Genomic DNA, 20,652 nt, shown 5'->3' with positions numbered 1-20,652 from the left:
CCAGCCATTGGATTACATTTTTTTTAGTAAATTTTTAACCCAGCGGTTGGGTTTGTCCATGTTTTACCCAAATTTGTGTTGAAACAACCTAGCATTTTTTAGAGTGAGGTTACACGTCTGTGTTATTTACTGCTCGCACATATGTTCTCACAGAATGAGAGGAGGAGAGTGCAAAGATTTGACTGACAGGGCTTCTTTGAATCCAGAGATTGTTTTCCAGAGTGTTGTGCGCTTGTATTAATAGGTAGGTCAGAGGACACATGTTGCCTACACGTTCATAAAGTGCTAGAAATGCGGTTTGTATGCTTCACGTATGCATAACACGTAAGTATATAGTGTATTAACTAGGGCTGTCAATCAAAAAAAAAAAAAAGTCCCACCTTTTTCTAATTGAAATTTCTATTTTGCAGATGATGTAAGTAAAATGGGTTATAAACAATGTTTCATGTTGATGCCTCATGCGCATTGGCTTGTCCAGCCAGAAAAATGCAGTTGTCATCTTTAGAAACAAAATGTATGAGACAGTTGTTGTCAGATTTTATTGGTAATTTCAAATATGAAATTATATTAGCTTGGTGAACAGCTTAGGAGAATTTGATGTTTCCCCATTCAAAGAGATAGGAGCTGCACTTGCATGACTGAAATAGCTGCCCAAGAGGTGTTTCTGCCCAGTGAAATGACTTGCCTGAAAGGGACTTTGACCAAAACTATTCACATCATAGACTGTGTGGATTCACATTAGTATCAAGATCATAATGAATGAAGCTTAGACATGGATTATAATGGCAACCAGGGGCACGGGAAGTCTGGGCTGTTTTTACAGGATTGTAAAGCAAAGCAAATTTATTATTATTATTATTTTTCCATTTTCAAAATTATTCATTTTTAGCATTTAGTAATTTATTTGTTAATAAACACTTTAAGTGAGCTATTAAAAAAGTGTAATTTATACGTTGAATTATGTTTTAGCACGGAGTGTGACGTCATATTGTGACCGTTGCAGTGTGCTCAGAAAGAATTCGTCCTCTCTACTCCTGAGGGTAAGTCCACCTTCAGTATTGTGTTGAAAACCCTCCTAATTAGCAGAAAAAAGTTCTTAGGTAATAGTTTTCTCTTAAAGCCCGGGATACACTGCACGATTTTTGGCTGTCCCAGACGAAAGATTGCCATCATGAAACAATCGTGGCGATTTCTGTGATCGTGGCTCTTATAATCGGTGGTCCTATGTCGTACAGTGAGAGAGGTTCAAAGACGGCCGTTTTCCCGGTCTTACGACCAAAGATAGCCTACGATAATTTTTTGAAAGTGTCAGAAATTCAGCATGATCATCGCACAGTATGCTTGCTGCTACCATAAACGTAATAAATACATAGACGCCCTATTGGCCGCTTTGAACTGTTGCTGCGATACATCAACGAGTCCACCATATTGCGCAGGGCAAGACTCCTCAGTAAACAAATGCAAGTAAACGGGGAGCTGCGGCTTTTCTGGACAAAAAGCGCAATAAAGTTTACATTTCTTTAGCGATTCCAACGGTTTATGATCTGCGTGGAGTATGAAAAAGGTTTTGTCTCCAATTACTTAGAATCTCACTAGTTTGAAATTCAACAACTCATTTTAGCTTTTTCCTCGTGCCTTTAGCTTTTCCTCTTGAATCATGTCACAGGACAATTTCAAATGAATATGAAGATAATTTGCACCTCAAAACCTTATTAATTGTTTAATTATCTATAGGCCTAATCATTTCACACATTTAATGTCAGTACACCATAGTTAATGTACTAAATTATTTTTTTCGATTCAAATGGATTGCAACAAGATTAGAAGGACTGGGCTTAAAAGATTTCTTATCCTGTGGCTCGCTCTAGTGGACAACATTAAAAGCACAGCTTGCACTAATTATTATAAGACAATCCTTAAAGGAATAGTTCACTTTCAAATAAAAATTTCCTGATAATTTACTCACCCCCATGTCATCTAAGATGTCCATGTCCTTCTTTCTTCAGTCGAAAAGAAATTAAGGTTTTTAATGAAAACATTCCAGGATTATTCTCCTTACAGTGGACTTAAATGGTCTCCAAACGGTTGAAGGTCAAAATTACAGTTTCAGTGCAGCTTCAAAGGGCTTTAAACGATACCAGACGAGGAATAAGGGTCTTATCTAGCGAAACGATTGGTCATTTTCTAAAAAAAAAAAAATCTAAATGTATATGCTTTATAGGCACAAATGATCGCATCACAAGTGCTTCCACCAGAACGTGATTCCGTATTCTTCAAAAAGCTTATGCTAAATGTCCTACGCCTTCCCTATTCAACTTATGGAAAAAACAGAACTGGCGCCGCGTTCCTTCCGTAAGTTGAATAGGGAAGGCGTAGGACATTCAGCGTAAGCTTTTTGAAGAATACGGAATCGCGTTCTGGTGGAAGCACTTGTGATGCGATCATTTGTGCCTATATACATTTTGATTTTTTTTAGAAAATGACCGATCGTTTCGCTAGATAAGACCCTTATTCCTCGTCTGGTATTGTTTAAAGCTGCACTGAAACTGTAATTTTGACCTTCAACCGTTTGGAGACCATTGAAGTCCACTATAAGGAGAATAATCCTGGAATGTTTTCATCAAAAACCTTAATTTCTTTTCGACTGAAGAAAGAAGGACATGGACATCTTGGATGACATGGGGGTGAGTAAATTATCAGCAAATTTTTATTTGAAAGTGGACTAATCCTTTAATAGATCCAGTAAAACATTTGAGATACAGCGGTAGAACATTTTTTAGTACAATTACAGTACAATATAAATTGTATGTGATTTTATTCTATAGCATATTATTATTATTATTAGCCTATATTATTATTATAAATAGCCTAAAAATACAATTGAGTATAAAAACAGTAAAATATAGTTTAATGTAGTAGTAATATAATAACTAAGAATAAAATAGTGAATAGTACAATCATATAATAATATAAGTCGTATAATAATATCATAATAATAGGCAGATGAGGTCTCTTGGAAAAGCACAGAACAGTCCGTTGACAGGCTTTCTTCAGTCTTCCTTGAGGTTTGTGTTGTCCTGGTTCCACTGTCTAAACTGGGGTAAAAATATAAATGAGCCACGATTAGATCAATCAAATCACCTGCTCTTCGGAGATGAGTCAGTTTTGGTCTATCTGTAATTCTGACAGCCTGAGGCTACATCCACACGAAGCCAGAGTTTTCCCTAGCCGATCTTTTTTTTTTCCTTGTCTCAAGAAATATCCGCATACACACGAAACCACTGAAACCAACTCAAAACGATGTAGTATACATGCCAGATCAGTATGTGGCGCTGTAATTCTGCTACAGGGATACACTAAAAATGGAGAGTAAGACTTGGAGCATGCGCATAAACCTTGCGTGCTGTATACAAACCTTAGTAAAGCTTAGAAATAACGCTTTATTTTGGCTCAGTAGCTTCTGCAGCACGAACACAAGCATCTAGTCCGCTATTGTTGTTGTTGTTGCTGTTTTGTGCTGTTAGCGGCATCTGACTAGGGTCGACACGTGGGGTGATGACATCATCGTTTCACAACATATACGGATAGGCTGTACACACGAAAACGCAAGGGCGTCGTTTTCAGATTTATCCACTTTGGGACCCGGTTTCAAAAATATTGGTTTCACCTTCTGAAAATGCCGAATCCGTCTGGACGTAACGCCTATATGATACAAAAGTTTTGTGTACACAGCTAAACTCGTCTCCGTGTGGACGGGCCCTGAGTTGTCCTGTCAAAGTCCTCTGGCTTCATTGCACGGAAGACTCACTTGCGATTTTGATTAGTTAATGATATAAACTATAATATAATCTCAGACTTCATGTAAACTTTATATTATTTCTTATAAAGTCTCAGTTTTCATAGATAACTAGCATTGTCGTTAGCTTTTAATAGTCTGACTTTGGTGGTCAACTAGCTGTCAAAACAATGTTATAATGACCAAATACAACCAGAAACAACTGTTCAGACTTACATGTGAAAAGTAATTCCCCGATATGTGGTTTGGATTGTGCGACGATTTGTAAAACCTTAAAATAGTCAGGCATCTTTTCTTCAGTCCACTTATGAGAGTTATGGCATGTTGCCCCGCACAATATGGCGGCGCCATTGACGTGCGATCCAGCAGCCAATAGGGCGTCTGTGTATGTCTATGGCTGCTACTGACCAGCCAATAAAAATGCGACATGAAATCAACGCGACACGGCGCTAAAATTTAAAACTGCTTACCTCAAGCTCTTTTCCCTTCTTCTTTCGCCACTTCCTTTTTTTCAGCACACAAAAACTACAACTGCCAAAGTGTGATTCAGCATGGTCTTTTTGTTAACCGCTAGTGCATGCTGATGACGTTTTATTCTTCTGTAGAAACTTGCATCGTAGCCTACAAAGGTGTCATCATCGTACAGTCTACATGCTTGTCTTACCCAAGTTTAATAGATCCATGTCGCACAGTGTGACTTGTAGTGATCTTATAGGATTGCTAAAATCGTGTAGTGTATCTCGGGCTTAACCTATTCAAAAAGCTGCTGAGACAAACTTTTACTAAGGAATAGAGAGAAGTCTAAGCTAAAGGTGCATCCCAATTTGCGTACTTGTGCACTATTCTATGATGTTTTTAAGTATAAATAGTGCTAGTAGTGTGTTCACACTGAAAATTCTAAAAAGAAAAAGTACACTTTAAATCCCCAGATGATGCACTAAATTAATGGAAAAAACAAAGTGTGGAATGTTGGACGCTTTATGCACTCAACTGTCGCAGCTTTAATTACGTAGCGGAGGGGGAGGGGGGATCAGACTCCATTGTTAAATGACAAAATAACCTTATACAATTCACACACTACATGGATGAGTACATAGTGCATAAGTACATAGTGTATAAGTGTATAGTGTGTAGTTTGGGACGCAACTTAAGAGAAAGGGCGGGGTTGACCTCGTTGCTATGGATGATGTCAGCACGCTTACTAACTATGACCACAGTGATTGGCTGTGATTGGCTTTTTAAAACGTGTCACTAATTAAACAAGTATATGTTCAGCTAATTGTCAGCCTCTTAATAGACATAATTTACGGGTGGGACATGTCCCCACCACTTTTTGCCAGGGTCGATATTGTCCCACCACTTTTTGCCAGGGTCGATATTGTCCCCACCACTTTTTGAAACATCTTGCGGCACGGATGTATCTAATACAAAAGAAACATCTCTAGTTGATTAGCAATTCATTCGTTTGTGTTAAATAATAGGTGATCTGACGCTGGGATATGTTGTTTTTGAAATCATGCTGAGTGCTCGTTGTCGCTGTTATCAGAGGCGCAACAGCGTTCTCTTGGCGCTCATGCACACTGCACTCATGCACACAGACGAGCGCTTCAATCTATCGCTTAACGCTGGTGCGGAGACTCTCTATTAGTTCCGGTGAAATCATAAAACAAAATACAGATAAATGTGTCCCTGCTCTTAATATACAATCACTGATGAACATTTTTGGTTTTAATAAGAAAAAAATAAAATACATTATATGAAGGCAGATTAGATCCCAGAACCTCTGGCACGTTGAACAAAAGTTCTACCGCTAGTCCATCAGGACAATCTATCATGAACTGCGTATCCACTTATTTATTGACTAATGCAAATACTCTCAAGACTAAGAGTATTATAGTAGATGTAAGGATGAAACTTTCATATTAAACATGAGGTGTATGTCAATACATTTTGTGCATTATTGTGATAATACAATTATAATACACCACCCCACCACACACATTCCTGTCCCATTATTGTGATAATACAATTATAATACACCACCCCACCACACACATTCCTGTCCCACCCACTTTTTAAAACAAAGTTATGCCACTGAGCCTCTTACATGTCTGCATCTCGAGAGATTGCAGAATTCAAGCGACAAATGATATTTTATAAGAAAAGTTCGGGAGAAACACGTTCAAATGGTCTATCTAATCACCTCGAGAGGAGGCATAGCCTATAATACACAGCCGACTCACTATAGTTACCTCAACAGATTTCTGCATCCCTCCTCCACCCCGACTCCTCACTCTTAGCTGGTTCCTATTCCCAGCCGGGGATACGGGGGAGTACTCTGGGTTTGGGATAAATTCCGAGCTCGGAGCCTCCCCTCGGACAGCACACTAAATACATTTATTTTACTCGTTTACTCTATTAGATCATTTGTAAGTGTGATCTCATGAAAACAACTGCCACAGGTAATAGAACATTGTTTATTTATTTGTTTGTTTATTTATTAAATATTTATTTTTGGAGTTTTTGGATTTTTATTATGACAGGTAGACAAAGTGATTAGACAAAATTATTTAGCATCAGAAAGGGGGACGGGATTGGGAAAGGTCCACAAAACAGAACTCAAACTTGGGTCCCTCGAGCTGCCCACAAGGCTATCGGTGGCGACGATAGGACATGATTTTCAACTTGACTGCAATTTTTTATTCTCCATCATTCAATGCATTTTGCCTGTACATAAATGAACCTTTTTGTTATGTCCTCATAGATTAAAATATATAAATCAAAATATTTATTGCATTTATGATGCATTTAAAAGGCTCGGCACCCAATTCTCTATCGCCTACTGCCTCAATGGTGTACGGTGTCTTTGGGCAGATTACCAGCATGATTTGGTCTTAGTGACTTAGAAGTCCTCTTGACTACTCCTAACTTTTCACAGATTTAGGAGCTGGTTTTAGCGCTGTGGGCAGTGGTGAATCCCCACATTTGAACTACTTTAAAGTTGAACTACATTAAACTTGAGCGCTGAGGTTATTATTAGTGCGAGACGCTGCAAAAGACGCAAGTGCAATGGTCAAACACGTTCGTCTAGCGCGTTTACATTGATAATCAATGGAAAATCAGCGCAGTGGAATTGAAAAAACATTCAGTGTGAACAACTTCTTTCTGACCAATTACTATGTTCATACTCCCTTTTCTGGCCTCTCATCACTCCTTATTTATTAGCATGAAGGACAGTCCATTTGCGGATCCGTTTTCTTTCTATTTCTGTCTCTCTGTCTTTTTTCAGTCTTCGTTTTTCTCTTCCACAGCCAATGCTGTGTGCGAGTAATGCTGAGGCAGGGTAATGTAATAGGGCGGGTAGACATAGTGAAGCACCCTTGCATGGTGAGAGAACAGAGGGTCAAACAGTACAGAAAGAGTGTGTGTGAGAGAGAAAAAGAGACCCTGGATTAGTCATGTGGGCAGGATCAAGCTACAGTACAATATTTCGATTTCTGACAGATGGGAAGTGCTGTGTTAAAAGGGAATCCCTGAGAGGAAGGCAGATTTTTGACTTGTCGTCAGGATTATATATATATATATATACACACGCACGCACGCACACACACACACACACACACACACAATGTCCAGCATCAAATAAAATAAAACAAACATACAAATAAATAAATACATACAGATTGCATGAGAAAAGACTGAAAATACAGTATGCGTGTGTGCGTGTTTATGCAGTAAGTATTTCCCATCAGTTAGCTGAGATGACAGGATTGAGTGCCACTTTCCAAGGTGCCAAAGAGAAACTGCTGAGAGTTGACAAGCACACACAGTCATTCACATTAATCTCGACATGACAGACTGCACTGTGACTAACACTGTAAAAGTCACAATACATAAAATATATTAAATAATAAAAAACTAAACTCAAGCTCATACATATTACACCAACATAGACGTGTAGCATCGTATGGTTTGGCCCCCTCAGTCCCACTAAGAAAGATAAGTGGAGTGACAAAGACATATACATTGGTAAAAGTGCAAGTACATACTAAAGAACCTTGAGAAGCACTGTGAGACTGGTGATTTATCTGCAAAGAGGAAAAGAAGCAGATAGAGGAATGTTAGAATAGCTATAGAAAGTGATTTATAGGACAAGAAACCCAGCTGGTTTGATATATAGATATAGATCTTAATACAGTGTCACATTACGGGGATCACACAGAGCTATGTATACCCACCATACACTGGTGTTGTGTGTAAACATGTGTAAAGAGTTTCTCCCTGTCTTTCGTCAGGCGTCTTATGTATGCGTTAAGCATGAGTGAAACCCATCCCATGTCTTTTTCGTTAGGGACACATGGCTCAATCACCGTAAATCTTGGACAAAGATATTTCAACACCAGGGCTTAAATGGTGATGACAAGTACCTGGAAACATAATTAATGGCATGTTCCTTTCAACTCTGAAAGTCTGAATTAGCAACTCCCTATTTAAAAAAAAAAAAATCAATTGAAAGTCACATCATGTCACACTAGAACTCTGATGTCACTGAGATGAATGTGTATGATGTCACATGTCTCACAGAAGTCTGAGGGCAAAACCAATCTTTCTCGATTGACGGCAATTCCAAAGTACCTATTCGCATGCCATCATTGTGGCTGAATCTTGTTTACAGAGACTGCTTTTCCATCACACTGCAAAGAAAACTGGCCAACTAAATGGGTTTGTCCTTTTGGTCACATGCCCAGAGCTGCTGCCGTTACATAAAACTACAACAAAAATCTTAACAAATTTTTTAAAAAACAATAATTAAAAATAATTTACAATATGCCTACGGTTAAATTTACATGTAACCGCAGGCATATTGCGCCAGAATGCCCACCACACAACAGCTTATTGGTGGAGAGGAGATGTGATGAAGCCAATCAGTATATGGGGATGATTAGGAGGCCATGGTGATGAACAGAGACCAATGAGCATATTTGGCCAGGATGACGGGGTTAAACCCCTACTAACATGTAAATACTGTTTGAATTCCTTTCTTCTCCATGACAACAAGTGTCAGAAACGAAAAGTTGTGCAGCTCTATGCAGCTCTATTTCTGTTGTTTTTTGTTTGTTTTTTTAAAGTGCTACCTACTGTCAGTGTAACATTCTATGTCTTTTTAGTTTCATTGTGTTTCGGTTCTGTTTTCCCTGTTCTGGTTTGCCTGAGTTCCCTGTGTATTTTTCACACAAAAAATAAAAATTTGATGTTTATCTGCTTACCCCCAGGGCATCCAAGATGTAGGTGCCTTTGTTTCTTCAGTAGAACACAAATGATGATTTTTAACTCCAACCGTTGCGGTCGTATAATGCTTGTCAATGGTAACTCCATCTATAAGAGTCAAATAAACATGCACAGACAAATCCAAATTAAACCCTGCGGCTCGTGACGACACATTGATGTCCTAAGACACGAAACGATCGGTTTGTGCGAGAAACCGAACAGTATTTATATCATTTTTCACCTCTAAATCACCATGTCCAACTGCCTTGCCCATCCGGTGTGTGAGGTCTGAACATGCTCTGATGACGGAAGTGATCTCTCACGCTTATACTTTAATGAGTGCGAGACATCACTTCCTTGTCAGAGCGCATTCAGACCTCACCAACCGGATGCGCAAAGCAGTTGGACATAGTGGTGTTTTAGAGGTGAAACATGATATAAATACTGTTCGGTTTTTCGCACAAACCGATCGTTTCGTGTCTTAGGACATCAATGTGTCGTCACGAGCTGCAGGGTTTAATTTGGATTTGTCTGTGTATGGTTTTTTGACTCTTATAGAGTCAGTTACCATATATAGTTACCATTGACAAGCATTATACGACTGACGGACCGCAACGGTTGGAGTTAAAAATCATCATTTGTGTTCTACTGAAGAAACAAAGGCACCTACATCTTGGATGCCCTGGGGGTAAGCAGATAACCATCAAATTTTTATTTTTTGTGTGAACTATCCCTTTAATGAACTTCATGGATGAGCGCATTCTATCTTGCAAGCCTTAACGAGCACACAAAAGCATGCCTTCCCTGTGTTGTTCATCACGGGACATTTGCCGCATTTGTGGAGTGGGTGCTGGTGAACAATAGATCGGCATTCACCATCTGCCCTGAGGATGGCATCACCAGCCCGCTCCGGACCCATAGCACAGCCAGCCACTGCCCATAAACTGCACGGAGTGAACGCCAGAGCCAACCCCAGACAGTCAGCCAAAGTCTGCCGCAATGCACGAGCTGGTAAAGAGGACTGAGCCAACCATTACCCCAGAGCCCGAGCCCCACAATGAGTCTGACCAGGTGCGTGATCCGGCAACACCGTGCATCCCAGTGGGCATGCTCTTGGAGTTTGTGGGTATGAAGGAAAGCCCCACCTACATTACCACCATTAAAGGTGTGCTGCGGCTGGTCTTTGCAAATATTTATGAGGAAATGGAAGAGGATGTTTCCCTGGTTCTCCCGTCCCCGCTGGTTCCACACAGGTTTGAAGTCTCCTGTGTCTCTGCTGGTTCTGCCCAGCTCAAAGTCTCTTGTGTCTCCAGAGTTCCCACCCAACCTCCCTCTTCCACCTCCTCTTCCAAAGTCAACCAGTTCCTCAGCCCCACCTCTTCTGTTTCCTTTCAGTCCCTCTGCTCCTCCTCTGAGGCCACTCTACTGTTACCCCTTTTCCACCAGAATGGTTCACGTTCTGGAGCCAGAGCCTGTTTTCGGCCAAGTGAACTGGAGCCTGTCGCAAACCGGCTGCGTGTTTCAGCAGACTTGAGGAACAAATGGTGACGTAATGCTACTATGTGTTGTTTATCTGCCTATAACCAGTGTAAAAAAACATAGCACATCTTGGTGTTTGTGCAGGCAGCGCAGCACTTCTGTTTTGCTTTTCACAGTCCCGGAATGATCCTAGCGAACCGGCAGCTCACATAAACTGCCAGTACTCTCATCTGTCCTTTTCTGAGATAAACTGAAACTGAAATGTTGATTCACTCGCTCTCTCTTGCACGCTGGGTCTCTCTCGTGCACATAGTTTTATATTTTTAGATTTAAAGAGCAATGTAGTGCAGTCCTCTGGTGCCATGGCTCCACCTTGGACGCTCATTGCTGTGGCTCTGCCTCGGTCTCCAGAGCCATCGATGTCGCGTGGGCTCATCGGCTCTTCAGCTCTGCCTGGGTGTCCACCTCCATCGGCTTCGTCTTTGTCAGTCGCCCCCCTGGTGTCATCAGCCAAGGCTCCGCCATGGCTCCTCCCTCGACTCCACCATGGGCTTTCATTCTCTGGGTCCCCGCCTGGCTCCTCCTGCTCCTGGCTCCTCCCACCATCATCGCTGCCCTGGTCTCTCCATCTGTCATCTCCTCGAGTTTCCTGCACTTTGCCTGCTCCACATCCTCCTCCTAATGTAACGTGTAGTTCTTTGTCTGTTTATTAGGGCCCGAGCAGACCCTATTGTAACTGCTCAGTCAATTATTCTTCTTTTCCAAAATGAATCGCATTTTTGAAGGTCTAAACATGCTTGAAAACTCATGAAACTTTGCACATGCGTCAGAAGTGGTGAAAATTTATGTCTGATATGGGTTTTTGAATTAGGTGTGGCAAAATGGCTCGATAGTGGCACCTACAAAATTTCAATTAAGCGCCTTTCGCGCTACATTTCACATACGGGTATGAAATTCGGTAGACACTTGTAACAGCCCAATACCTACAAAAAAGTCTGTGGGTGCAAAATATGAAAACCCAACAGAAAGTGAGATATTTTCAAATTTCTCTGCTAAATTTTTGCAGTTTTTGCTATTTCCAGACCTTGTACTTTAACAAACTCCTCCTAGAGATTATATCAGATTAACATCATATTTGGTCAGTCTAATCTAAAGGCCTTTCAGACAAATTGCAAAGATCTTGAGTTTTCACTGAAGGGCATGTCCATGGCGGCCTGACAAAGTTTGATGTTTCGCCATTAAAACTGGAAGTTGTTGTAACTCAGGCATACAATGTCCGATCTGCCCCAAACTTCACGTTCTTCACGAGTCCTAGCCTGAAGACATCTACAAGGCAATATTCAGTTACAGTCATAGCGCCACCTGTGGGCAACAGGAAATTACATGTTTTACGCTGTGATTAACTCCTCATAGAGATTTAACCAGATCAACATCATATTTGGTCAGTCTAATCTTAAGGCCTTAGTGATGTTAAATTGCAAAGATCTTGAGTTTTCGCTGAAGGGTGTGTCCGTGGCGGCCTGAGAAAGTCTGATGTTTCGCCATGAAAGAGGAAGCTGTTGTAACTTAGGCATACAGTGGCCCCAAACCTCACATGTAGGATAAGAGTCCTGGCCTAAAGACATCTATATGCCAATATTCAGTTAGTAATATCGCCACCTGCTGGCAACAGGAAATAGCATGCTTTTGCACTGTAACTCACTCCCAGAAACACATTTAAATATGCCATGAAGTACCAGACATGCTAGAAACATGTTAAATCATGCATAGGGCTGGGCGATATGGCTGAAAACTGTATCACGATATCAGTGTTTCATATCGGTCGATATCGATAATTATTGATATTTTTTATGACCCATTTAAAATAAGGACCAGGAGAAAAATATATTACATTTAAACATTTTTATTTTAAACTTAACCTTCCTCTGATCATAATCCCCTCAGTTATTAAAATGTCAACAACCATGGAAAACTCAAATAATTAAAATGTAAACAAGTCTAAAGTCACAATGAACACTTAACAATTATCTCTTAACATTTAAGGTGCACAATGAAAGAAAATGTAAGAAATGCTTAATAAAGTGCAATAAAATAGTGCAAAGTGTTAAATATAAACATAGAGAAACCTGAGAATTTAGTAGTATTACCAGTCTTGGCGGGGACGACGGTCTTGCATAATTTGCAGACAACTACGGTCAGACTTATAATACCCTAAAAACTGCCATACTGGCGAGCTGACTTTTCCTCTTTTATTTACAATTTCCTCGCTCGCTGCGGCACTCATTTTCTGCTTATCAGTCGCCGGTTACTGAAGAGGAATCCAGCAGACCAGCACGAGACAACGATATGGCACAACCAAACTTGATACTGTTACATGATTGGCTGTTAGCATGTCACTCCCTACGTTGCTAGGTTACCAGAGAGCGAGTGCCTTTGTTAATGCAACCAAACTTGCTTCGCAACCTCTGTTTTCTTCCGACGAAGAATAAAAAATATCGAACGTTTTATCGAACACATTTTTTATTGATATCGATCACATGTCTATCGCGAAACATATCGTTATCATTTTATCGCCCAGCCCTAATCATGCAACACTAAGTGCTAATGTGTGCGATTAACGCCACGAAAAAGGAAGTTGTTGTAACTCAGGCATACAATGCCTGATCTGCTCCAAACTTCATGTATGATAATAGTCCTGGCCTGTCAAAGCGCTACCTGTTGGCAGCCGGGAAGTGTGGCACTTTGAAATGACATTGCCATATTTTTGCTGTATTTACTCACTTACATGCATGTCGCCCACTATTCACTGTTTTCCTAAGGCCACCGGGTGGCGGTGAGCCCGGGTGTGAGGGCCCTTTCGTTGCTGCTTGCAGCTTTAATTTTCATTGTGCTTTGATTCTGTTTTTTTCTGTTCTGGTTTGCCTGAGTTCCCTTTGCTTATTAGTTTACATAGTTCCTAATTAATTTACACACCTGTTCTGTTTTACCTCGATTACTCTCCCCATGTATTTAAGCCCTAAGTTTTGTGTTCGGTCTCGTTTGCATATTTATTTAATGTGGTTGTATTCCGAAACTGCTTTGTTTCATTGTGTGTTCTCTACAACCCATTGTGACAGTCAGAGGGTGAAATTACATTTTCATTCAGGCCATCTGCCATTTTTTACACATTGGTCTGAACAGACAAATCGCATGCAGACCAAATTTTCATACTAATCGTGTTGTGTGAACATGACATAAGGTGCAAATATATTGTATTTTATACGTATAATCACTGACTTGATAGTTTTTGAAGTTGACAGTTTTATATTGTACCATCATTTTTTGATTCGATTTTGTTATATGCAGTGCTTTGTGGGATAAGTAGTTCATTCACAAGAATTTTTTTTTCTGTCAATTTTTGCCTCAAATGAAATGTAATGTAAGTTTGCTGAATAAGTAGGTGCTCGCCATTGAGCTCCATTGGAATCAATTGTCAATCTGAATCTACTGAGAAGAAAATCGAGTCTCCTGTAGCATGTAGAGTTGCTGTATAGGAGGAGCGTTTCAAATCAGTCACCTATTTCCATTTCAGTCAGGATGTAGGCAGAAGACAGCTAAGCAGTTCACTAGGGTTTGGAACAGAGCTTGAAGAGAGAGAAGTAGACAGTGAAGTAAAAGACAGTGATTTACTGAGAGGACACAAGAGGTCAAATGGGACCTGATTATTAATAGTAGCATTTGATTCGTTAGTGCCACCAAGAAAGTGATCTCTCTCACACACACACACACACACACACACACACACACACACACACACACACACACACATACAATCCATCATTCTCCTGCGTGTTGCATTATGACCCAGTCTATCCTGAAATAGACATAGGGTAAGCCAGAGTATATAAGACGCCCAGTGGACCCCCATCTCTCACCTTTGGCTCTTTCTCTCTCTCCAAGTCTCTCCTCCCGGCAGCTTTCCCTTCACATAGGTAAGGATAGAGTTTAGGCATATAATTTTCTTAGATAATTTCCTTAAAAAATTGGACGTTAATGAAACAAATGCTAACATGAAGTAACAGTAAATAATTTGGTCTTGAAATAATGATGAGAAGTGTTTGAGGTCATATTGAGATCTCTGAATTTTGATTCCAGTCTATTATCCTAGGAAATCTAATCATGTTTTGAGAAGGGAAACAGATTATTGGGGTCTTTTTCTTCAGCAAAAGTCTCCATTTGATCATTGAATATTGGACCATTGACCATGAGGACCATTTTATTATTTTGCATAACCTGACTTTCCATGCAACCACTGTAAAATTTAAAGCTACTTGAGGGACTGTTAGGGGTTCCTCAGATCTCCAAACTGGCTGAACCCTCTGTAGAACCTCTAAACACCTTTTGAATGTGCCTCAAATATCCTAATTGTGTTCTTGAGGAACTTCTTTGTATATTTCAAATGACCTTTGAAATTTCTTGCAGGAACTTATGGGTTTTGTAGGTTTCTCAGAGAATTGACATTCATACAAAGTTGTCTAGAAGTTCTCCAGAGGTTTCTACTGGTGTGATCCCAAATGGTGCCTCAATTATCTTTATTTCCACAGTGTAAATTGAGCTTGTGACTTTTAAAACCACTGGTTTGTCAGAAAGTCCAAAATCCTTACAATCTTTCTCTACAGTCATTATGCATCAGAACGTTCTGGATGATTTATATCTATTTGTCGAAGTAGTTCTCATTGGAGAAGTTACTGTGGCAGCTGAATAGTTGCATAGAGCCTTTAAACACCTGCTGCGCAAGGAAAAAATCATTAACAAAACACCATCTCATCTGTCATGCCATATATTTTTACATTTGAATTCTCCACGATTGTTGTGCTACTGTTCTCTAGCTAACGATTTCTCTTAGCATTCTGTCGTTTCTTGTGATTTTAGGCCTGGAGTTTTAGGATAAGTTTTTTTTGTTGTTGCAATTTACTTGTAAATAGTAAAGTTCACACTTTTGAAGTGGAAAGCCTGGTTCAACATCTGGTTTTAAACGCCGAACTCTGATTGGCTGCTGCAGTTGTTTTAAGTGTTAAATGAGGTTAGGCAGTGAGATCTCTCTTACCGTTACAAGGGAGACACCTCAAATGTCACTTCACTTTATATTCTGTGATCTCACTTCGTCACACACATATATAGTTCAAACTACAGAAGGATAGAGTTTCTCAAGAGGGCAAACACATTCTTCTCCGAAGGCCTTTCCGCCCAACCCAACACACTTGGATGAAACAACTCAACTTAAATAGACAAACATACAAACATACACAGCTGTCATGCCTTATGCATGCCACCTTTGCAGCGTATGAATGCTGTAAAGTTATTTACGGGCGACAGGAACTCTTGCAATCGTAAGAGGCCGAGATGAGAGCAATTGAATCTGTTCTCTTGGCAGCAGACCTCATTGTTGGTTAGTGTTCCTTACAGCAGTTGCCTGAGCTTGGACACTAATGGATCTAATAGTAAGCTGATACAGCAGGAGAAGGATTTTGTTCTACATCAGTATCTTTGGATATTAACTGCCATTTGCCATTTGAGTTTTGCCGCATCAACACATGAAACTGCTTGAAATTACAGCTGGTCTGTGTTCATGTACTTGCGTAAAAGTATGTTTTTAGGTCATAGAGAATTTTAAAAATCAGATGTACAGCAGGCATTATCAGGTAAAATATTCATTATTATAGAAAACCTGCATGTAGTTGTTAAACTCTTATAGAAAGGCATGACTAATATAAACAGATAAACCAAGACAACACAACACCATTTCATAAGACTACAATTGCATAAGTGTATGCTGTGATGTATTTCACATGCATATATGGAAAAAACAGAATGTAATGAATTAGATACGAGTTTTTCTGGCATTTAACTGTAAACGGAAAAAGACTAAATGACTGTTTTTCAGTCTGGGTCCCTGTGCTGATCAAAAGCCTGCTGGGAAATACTGTAGTGTTGATTCACACGCACATATTTTGGCACCCATTCCGTTTATATCAGTTATTAGCATCTAATATTTATTTTTCTCTCTCTCTCTCTCTCTCTCTAGCTCCTCTAGCTTTCAAGATGGCCATGAAAAACCTTTTGAAAGATGACGATATCAAAAAAGCCCTTGATCAATTCAAAGGTAAGTTTAGTAAAAAAAAAAAAAAAGAAAGATAGTAATTTAACACTTTACAATAAGGTCTAGGCAGAGAGTGGGACTAAATATCCTCTACAACTGAATACAAACTGGCATTCAGATCTGCCTCCATTTAGTTAGCAACTTACTACAATCTAATCAACTCCTGAGAATGAAAGTCAGTCTCTCCCTACCTTTTTTTCTCATTCTAGAAGCCGTTTTCCTCACATATACGTCACAATAGGGAAGAAAAGACTATTGCAACTTCCGTTTCATGCCAACTTAAATGTTAATTTCAACATTTTCATTATGAAAATCAGAAGTTGTATTTGTTAATATAATTTAATGGACCTGAGCTAACATGAACTAACAATTAACAGTTGTACTTATGCTAACAAAGATTAATAAATACTGTAACAAATTTATTGCTCATAGTTAATATTAGTTAATGCATTAACGTTAACTAATGGGACCTTATTGTAAACTGTCACCTTACTTATGTAACATATGTGTTATAATAATTAAATAATTATAATAATTACACTTTCTTAAGAAAAAATAATGTTCCAGGAATGGTACAGAATTACCACCAAAAATTAAATCAGTCCATCAGTTTTTTAAAAACAGCAAAAATTAATATTTAAATCAGTGCATTTGCAATGGAAGTCTATGGAGCAAGACATTTTGGGAGGTTTAAAGTAGAAATGTAAAGCTCAATATTATTGTTAAAGCACTTATTAGTCCTTCCACAAAAAATGTCTGTTATTTGAGCAGCAAAGTCTAAGTCAGGGGTGGCGAATGTCGGTCCTGGAGAGCCACAGTCCTGCAGAGTTTTGCTTCAACCCTAATCAAACACACCTGAACAAGCTAATCAAGGTCTGAAGGGTTACTAGAAAGCTACAGGTGAGTTTTTATCAGTGAACTCTGCAGGACTGTGGCTCTCCAGGACCGGAGTTCGTCACCCCTGGTCTAAGTCATCCTTTAAATGGGTCTACTTTTTTAGGTGGATAAACATCTGGTTATGCGATGCAATTCCTAATGTAAACAGTTAAAATACGTCACAGATATCTTTCTGGTATCTACGGAGCCCCTAACAGGACATGGAGATGGAAAAAAATAATTAAGATGAGATGACAAATCATATTTCAATACTTCTGCATTTGCTCACAAGAATGCTTTTGAGTTCTTTGTGAGCGAATGCAAAGTTTCTCGGGGGAACACAATATTTCTGCAAGAGAATGCAAACGCGCTGGTATCCTTGTGCATATCAAGTCAAAGTTATAATGTTTACGAACTTTAAAACTTTGCATTGGCAGCTTTGTAAGTGCTTTTAGCAGATTAGGCTCATGCCTACATGTATAATGTTTTCTTTTTGTGGCTATACTTTCCGAACAGCGTGTACCAAGCAATTATTTTGGTGTAAGACTTCCATTGTAAGTGTCTTACTGTACGCATCTTTTGTTTTTACAAACTGAAGGATGAGTCATAATTGTTTTCTGTGGTCGACAGAGTAACAGTTAATGTCATCAGCTGAAGTGTGTTTCTTATAAACAGCTGTGGACAGCTTCGACCACAAGAAGTTCTTCGACGTGGTGGGGCTGAAGGCTCTGTCTGCTGACAATGTGAAGTTGGTGTTCAAAGCTCTGGACGTGGATGCCAGCGGTTTCATTGAGGAGGAGGAGCTTAAGTGAGAGACGCTGCATGTTTTTATGTTTGTGCCAACACTCTGAATGAAGGGCCATAAATTAGTTTTATTCTTGTGTTGTTTGGCCCTTCTCCAGAGCTGGTGTCTCATTCTACCTTTATTACTGTCTTCTGTTGGCCTCAAGGACACAGGGACTGAAAGCGATTCCCATTTGTTCTATATCTCTCTTCTGGCAGCAGCCTTGCCCCCTATTACTTATTATCAGTACATAACTATCCATCATTGGCCAACAGCAGGGAAGTGCAGGGTTGCCAGATTGAGAGTAAAGGCACGTTCACACCAAGAACGTTAACTATAAAGATAAGGATAACTAGATTAGTGTCCACACCAGCAGACGATATTGTTCTGTTTATTATAAGCATGTTCTGCAGTTATTGCGTCTGCCACCTAAAATGCTCGAGCTCTTTAAAGGGATAGTTCACCCAAAAATGAAAATTCTTTCATCATTTACTCACCCTCAAGTAGTTCCAAACCTGTATGAATTTCTTGGAAGAATGTCAGTAACCAAACAGATCTCGCCCCCTATTTACTACCATAGTAGGGAAAATAAATACTATGGTAGTCAATGGGGGGCGAGATCTGTTTGTTTACAGGACATTCTTCCAAATATCTTCCTTTGTGTACAGCAGAACAAAGAAATTTATACAGGTTTGAGGGTGAATAAATGATGACAGAATTTTCATTTTTGGGTGAACTATCCCTTTAAAGCAGGATGGATTCTGATTAGCTGTCAATGTTTTTTTTGGTTTTTTTTACTTTCTCATTTATCAGCTGGAAAAAAAGTTGTGTTTTTTGTCTGTGCTGTTAACGTTATAGTTTATAGACTCTGCTATTCATTCTTTTATATTTAGAATGATTTTTAGAACTATATTTTATATCGTTGTCATCCTTGGTGTCAACAGGCCTTAAGACAAAAAATTCCAGGGTAGACCTTTTTTGTTGTTGTTGTTTTTTGTTATACAACTACCAAACTGAATTTTTAAATGTTAATAGATGTCTCATTAAGTAAATTAGTTAAATACTGAACAATTCAAGGTGCAAATGAAAACAGTTAGGGTGGTTTTAACCTCTAATTCAGGTTTTTACCCCACCAAAGCAAGTCAAAACAAACTTTTTCACACCAAGAACAGTAAATATAAATTTAACTATAATAACTATATTAGCGTCCAGATCAACGCACAATATCATTCTGTTTATTATAAGTGTGTTGCAGTTTGTGTCATCTACCACTTAAAATGCTCGAGATCTTTAAAGCAGGGTGGATTCTGATTGGCTGTCAATGTTTTTAATGTTCATCAGCTGGAAGAAATCATTTTGAAAGTGATTCCAATGATACTGTTATTTGTAATGTGGACTTCCCTATTCTCATAGAATTAGAACAATTATTAAAATTTTATAGTTAATGTTATTGTTATCTTTTATCATCTTAACTCGCACACTAGAACAGTTTTCAAGAGTATTCAAATTCAGTTACGTAACTGTGTTCAAGCTGTGACCCTGGTTGCCAGATTGAGTTTTATCCCTTCTTCTGGACAGGTTTGTGCTGAAGGGTTTTTCTGCAGATGGCAGAGATCTTACTGATAAGGAGACCAAAGCATTCCTTGCTGCTGCCGACAAGGATGGAGATGGGAAAATTGGCATAGATGGTGAGAGAACAAGCACTCTTAAAGGAACAGTACCTCTAAAAATTAAACTGTCATTATAAAACATTGTGCCACATACTTGTTCTGAAAATAAGAACTTGTCAAGAACGACAAAAAAGTAGTCTAATCCACAATCACCTGCTATTTTCTTTCAGAATTTGAAGCTTTGGTGCACGAGTAAATTATTTGGCAACCCTTTACACCACTACTCTCCTGTGAATACCTGCAGCCAATCATAATGTACGTCTCTACACATCCTGCCACGAGCCAGGAGCAGAACCGCCTCCTTTTACCACATTTATTTATTGACCTTTTCTTTTTTTATATACAATCTCATTGTACATTGTAGTAATCTAACAACATCTCTTATAAAAACCTGGAGTTTCCTGTACTGCTTTGACCATCCATCTCTTCTTTTTTGTTCATTTTGGCACGTTTCTTTCTGTTTATGCCTCAAAATGCTCCTTTCTTCTCCTTATCTCGCTCCATCTGTCATCCCTTCCCCGTTTCGCTCCTCTCTTGTGATAGAGCCACTGAACACGATGAATACATGAAGAGAAGGACGAGACGAAATGAGAGAAAAAAATATTTAAGAGATCAAATAAAGCCATGCGTTGAGAAAAAA

General features: G+C 39.2%; 1 protein-coding gene across 2 annotated transcripts in view; it reads left to right on the top strand.

Moving 5' to 3' along the window:
* pvalb7 (parvalbumin 7) overlaps nucleotides 1-20,652 on the top strand; it is a 43,525-nt gene extending 22,873 nt beyond the window's left edge. Inside the window, exons 1-5 of one of the 2 annotated variants that reach the window (XM_051908301.1) lie at nucleotides 14,428-14,514; nucleotides 16,608-16,685; nucleotides 18,234-18,366; nucleotides 19,921-20,030; nucleotides 20,183-20,652. In XM_051908301.1, coding sequence (XP_051764261.1) covers nucleotides 16,625-16,685; nucleotides 18,234-18,366; nucleotides 19,921-20,030; nucleotides 20,183-20,208 — 330 coding nt within the window. In that variant the 5' untranslated portion in view covers nucleotides 14,428-14,514; nucleotides 16,608-16,624 and the 3' untranslated portion in view covers nucleotides 20,209-20,652. Of the gene's footprint in view, nucleotides 1-14,427; nucleotides 14,515-16,607; nucleotides 16,686-18,233; nucleotides 18,367-19,920; nucleotides 20,031-20,182 lie in introns of those variants that run through there. The other variant, XM_051908302.1, reaches the window with a different exon arrangement.

Source organism: Ctenopharyngodon idella, chromosome 10 (genome assembly GCF_019924925.1).
Source record: "Ctenopharyngodon idella isolate HZGC_01 chromosome 10, HZGC01, whole genome shotgun sequence".
In the NCBI taxonomy this organism is placed as follows: Eukaryota; Metazoa; Chordata; class Actinopteri; order Cypriniformes; family Xenocyprididae; genus Ctenopharyngodon; species Ctenopharyngodon idella.
Note: the sequence above shows the minus strand (reverse complement) of the source record. Positions and strands in the feature narration are given on the sequence as shown.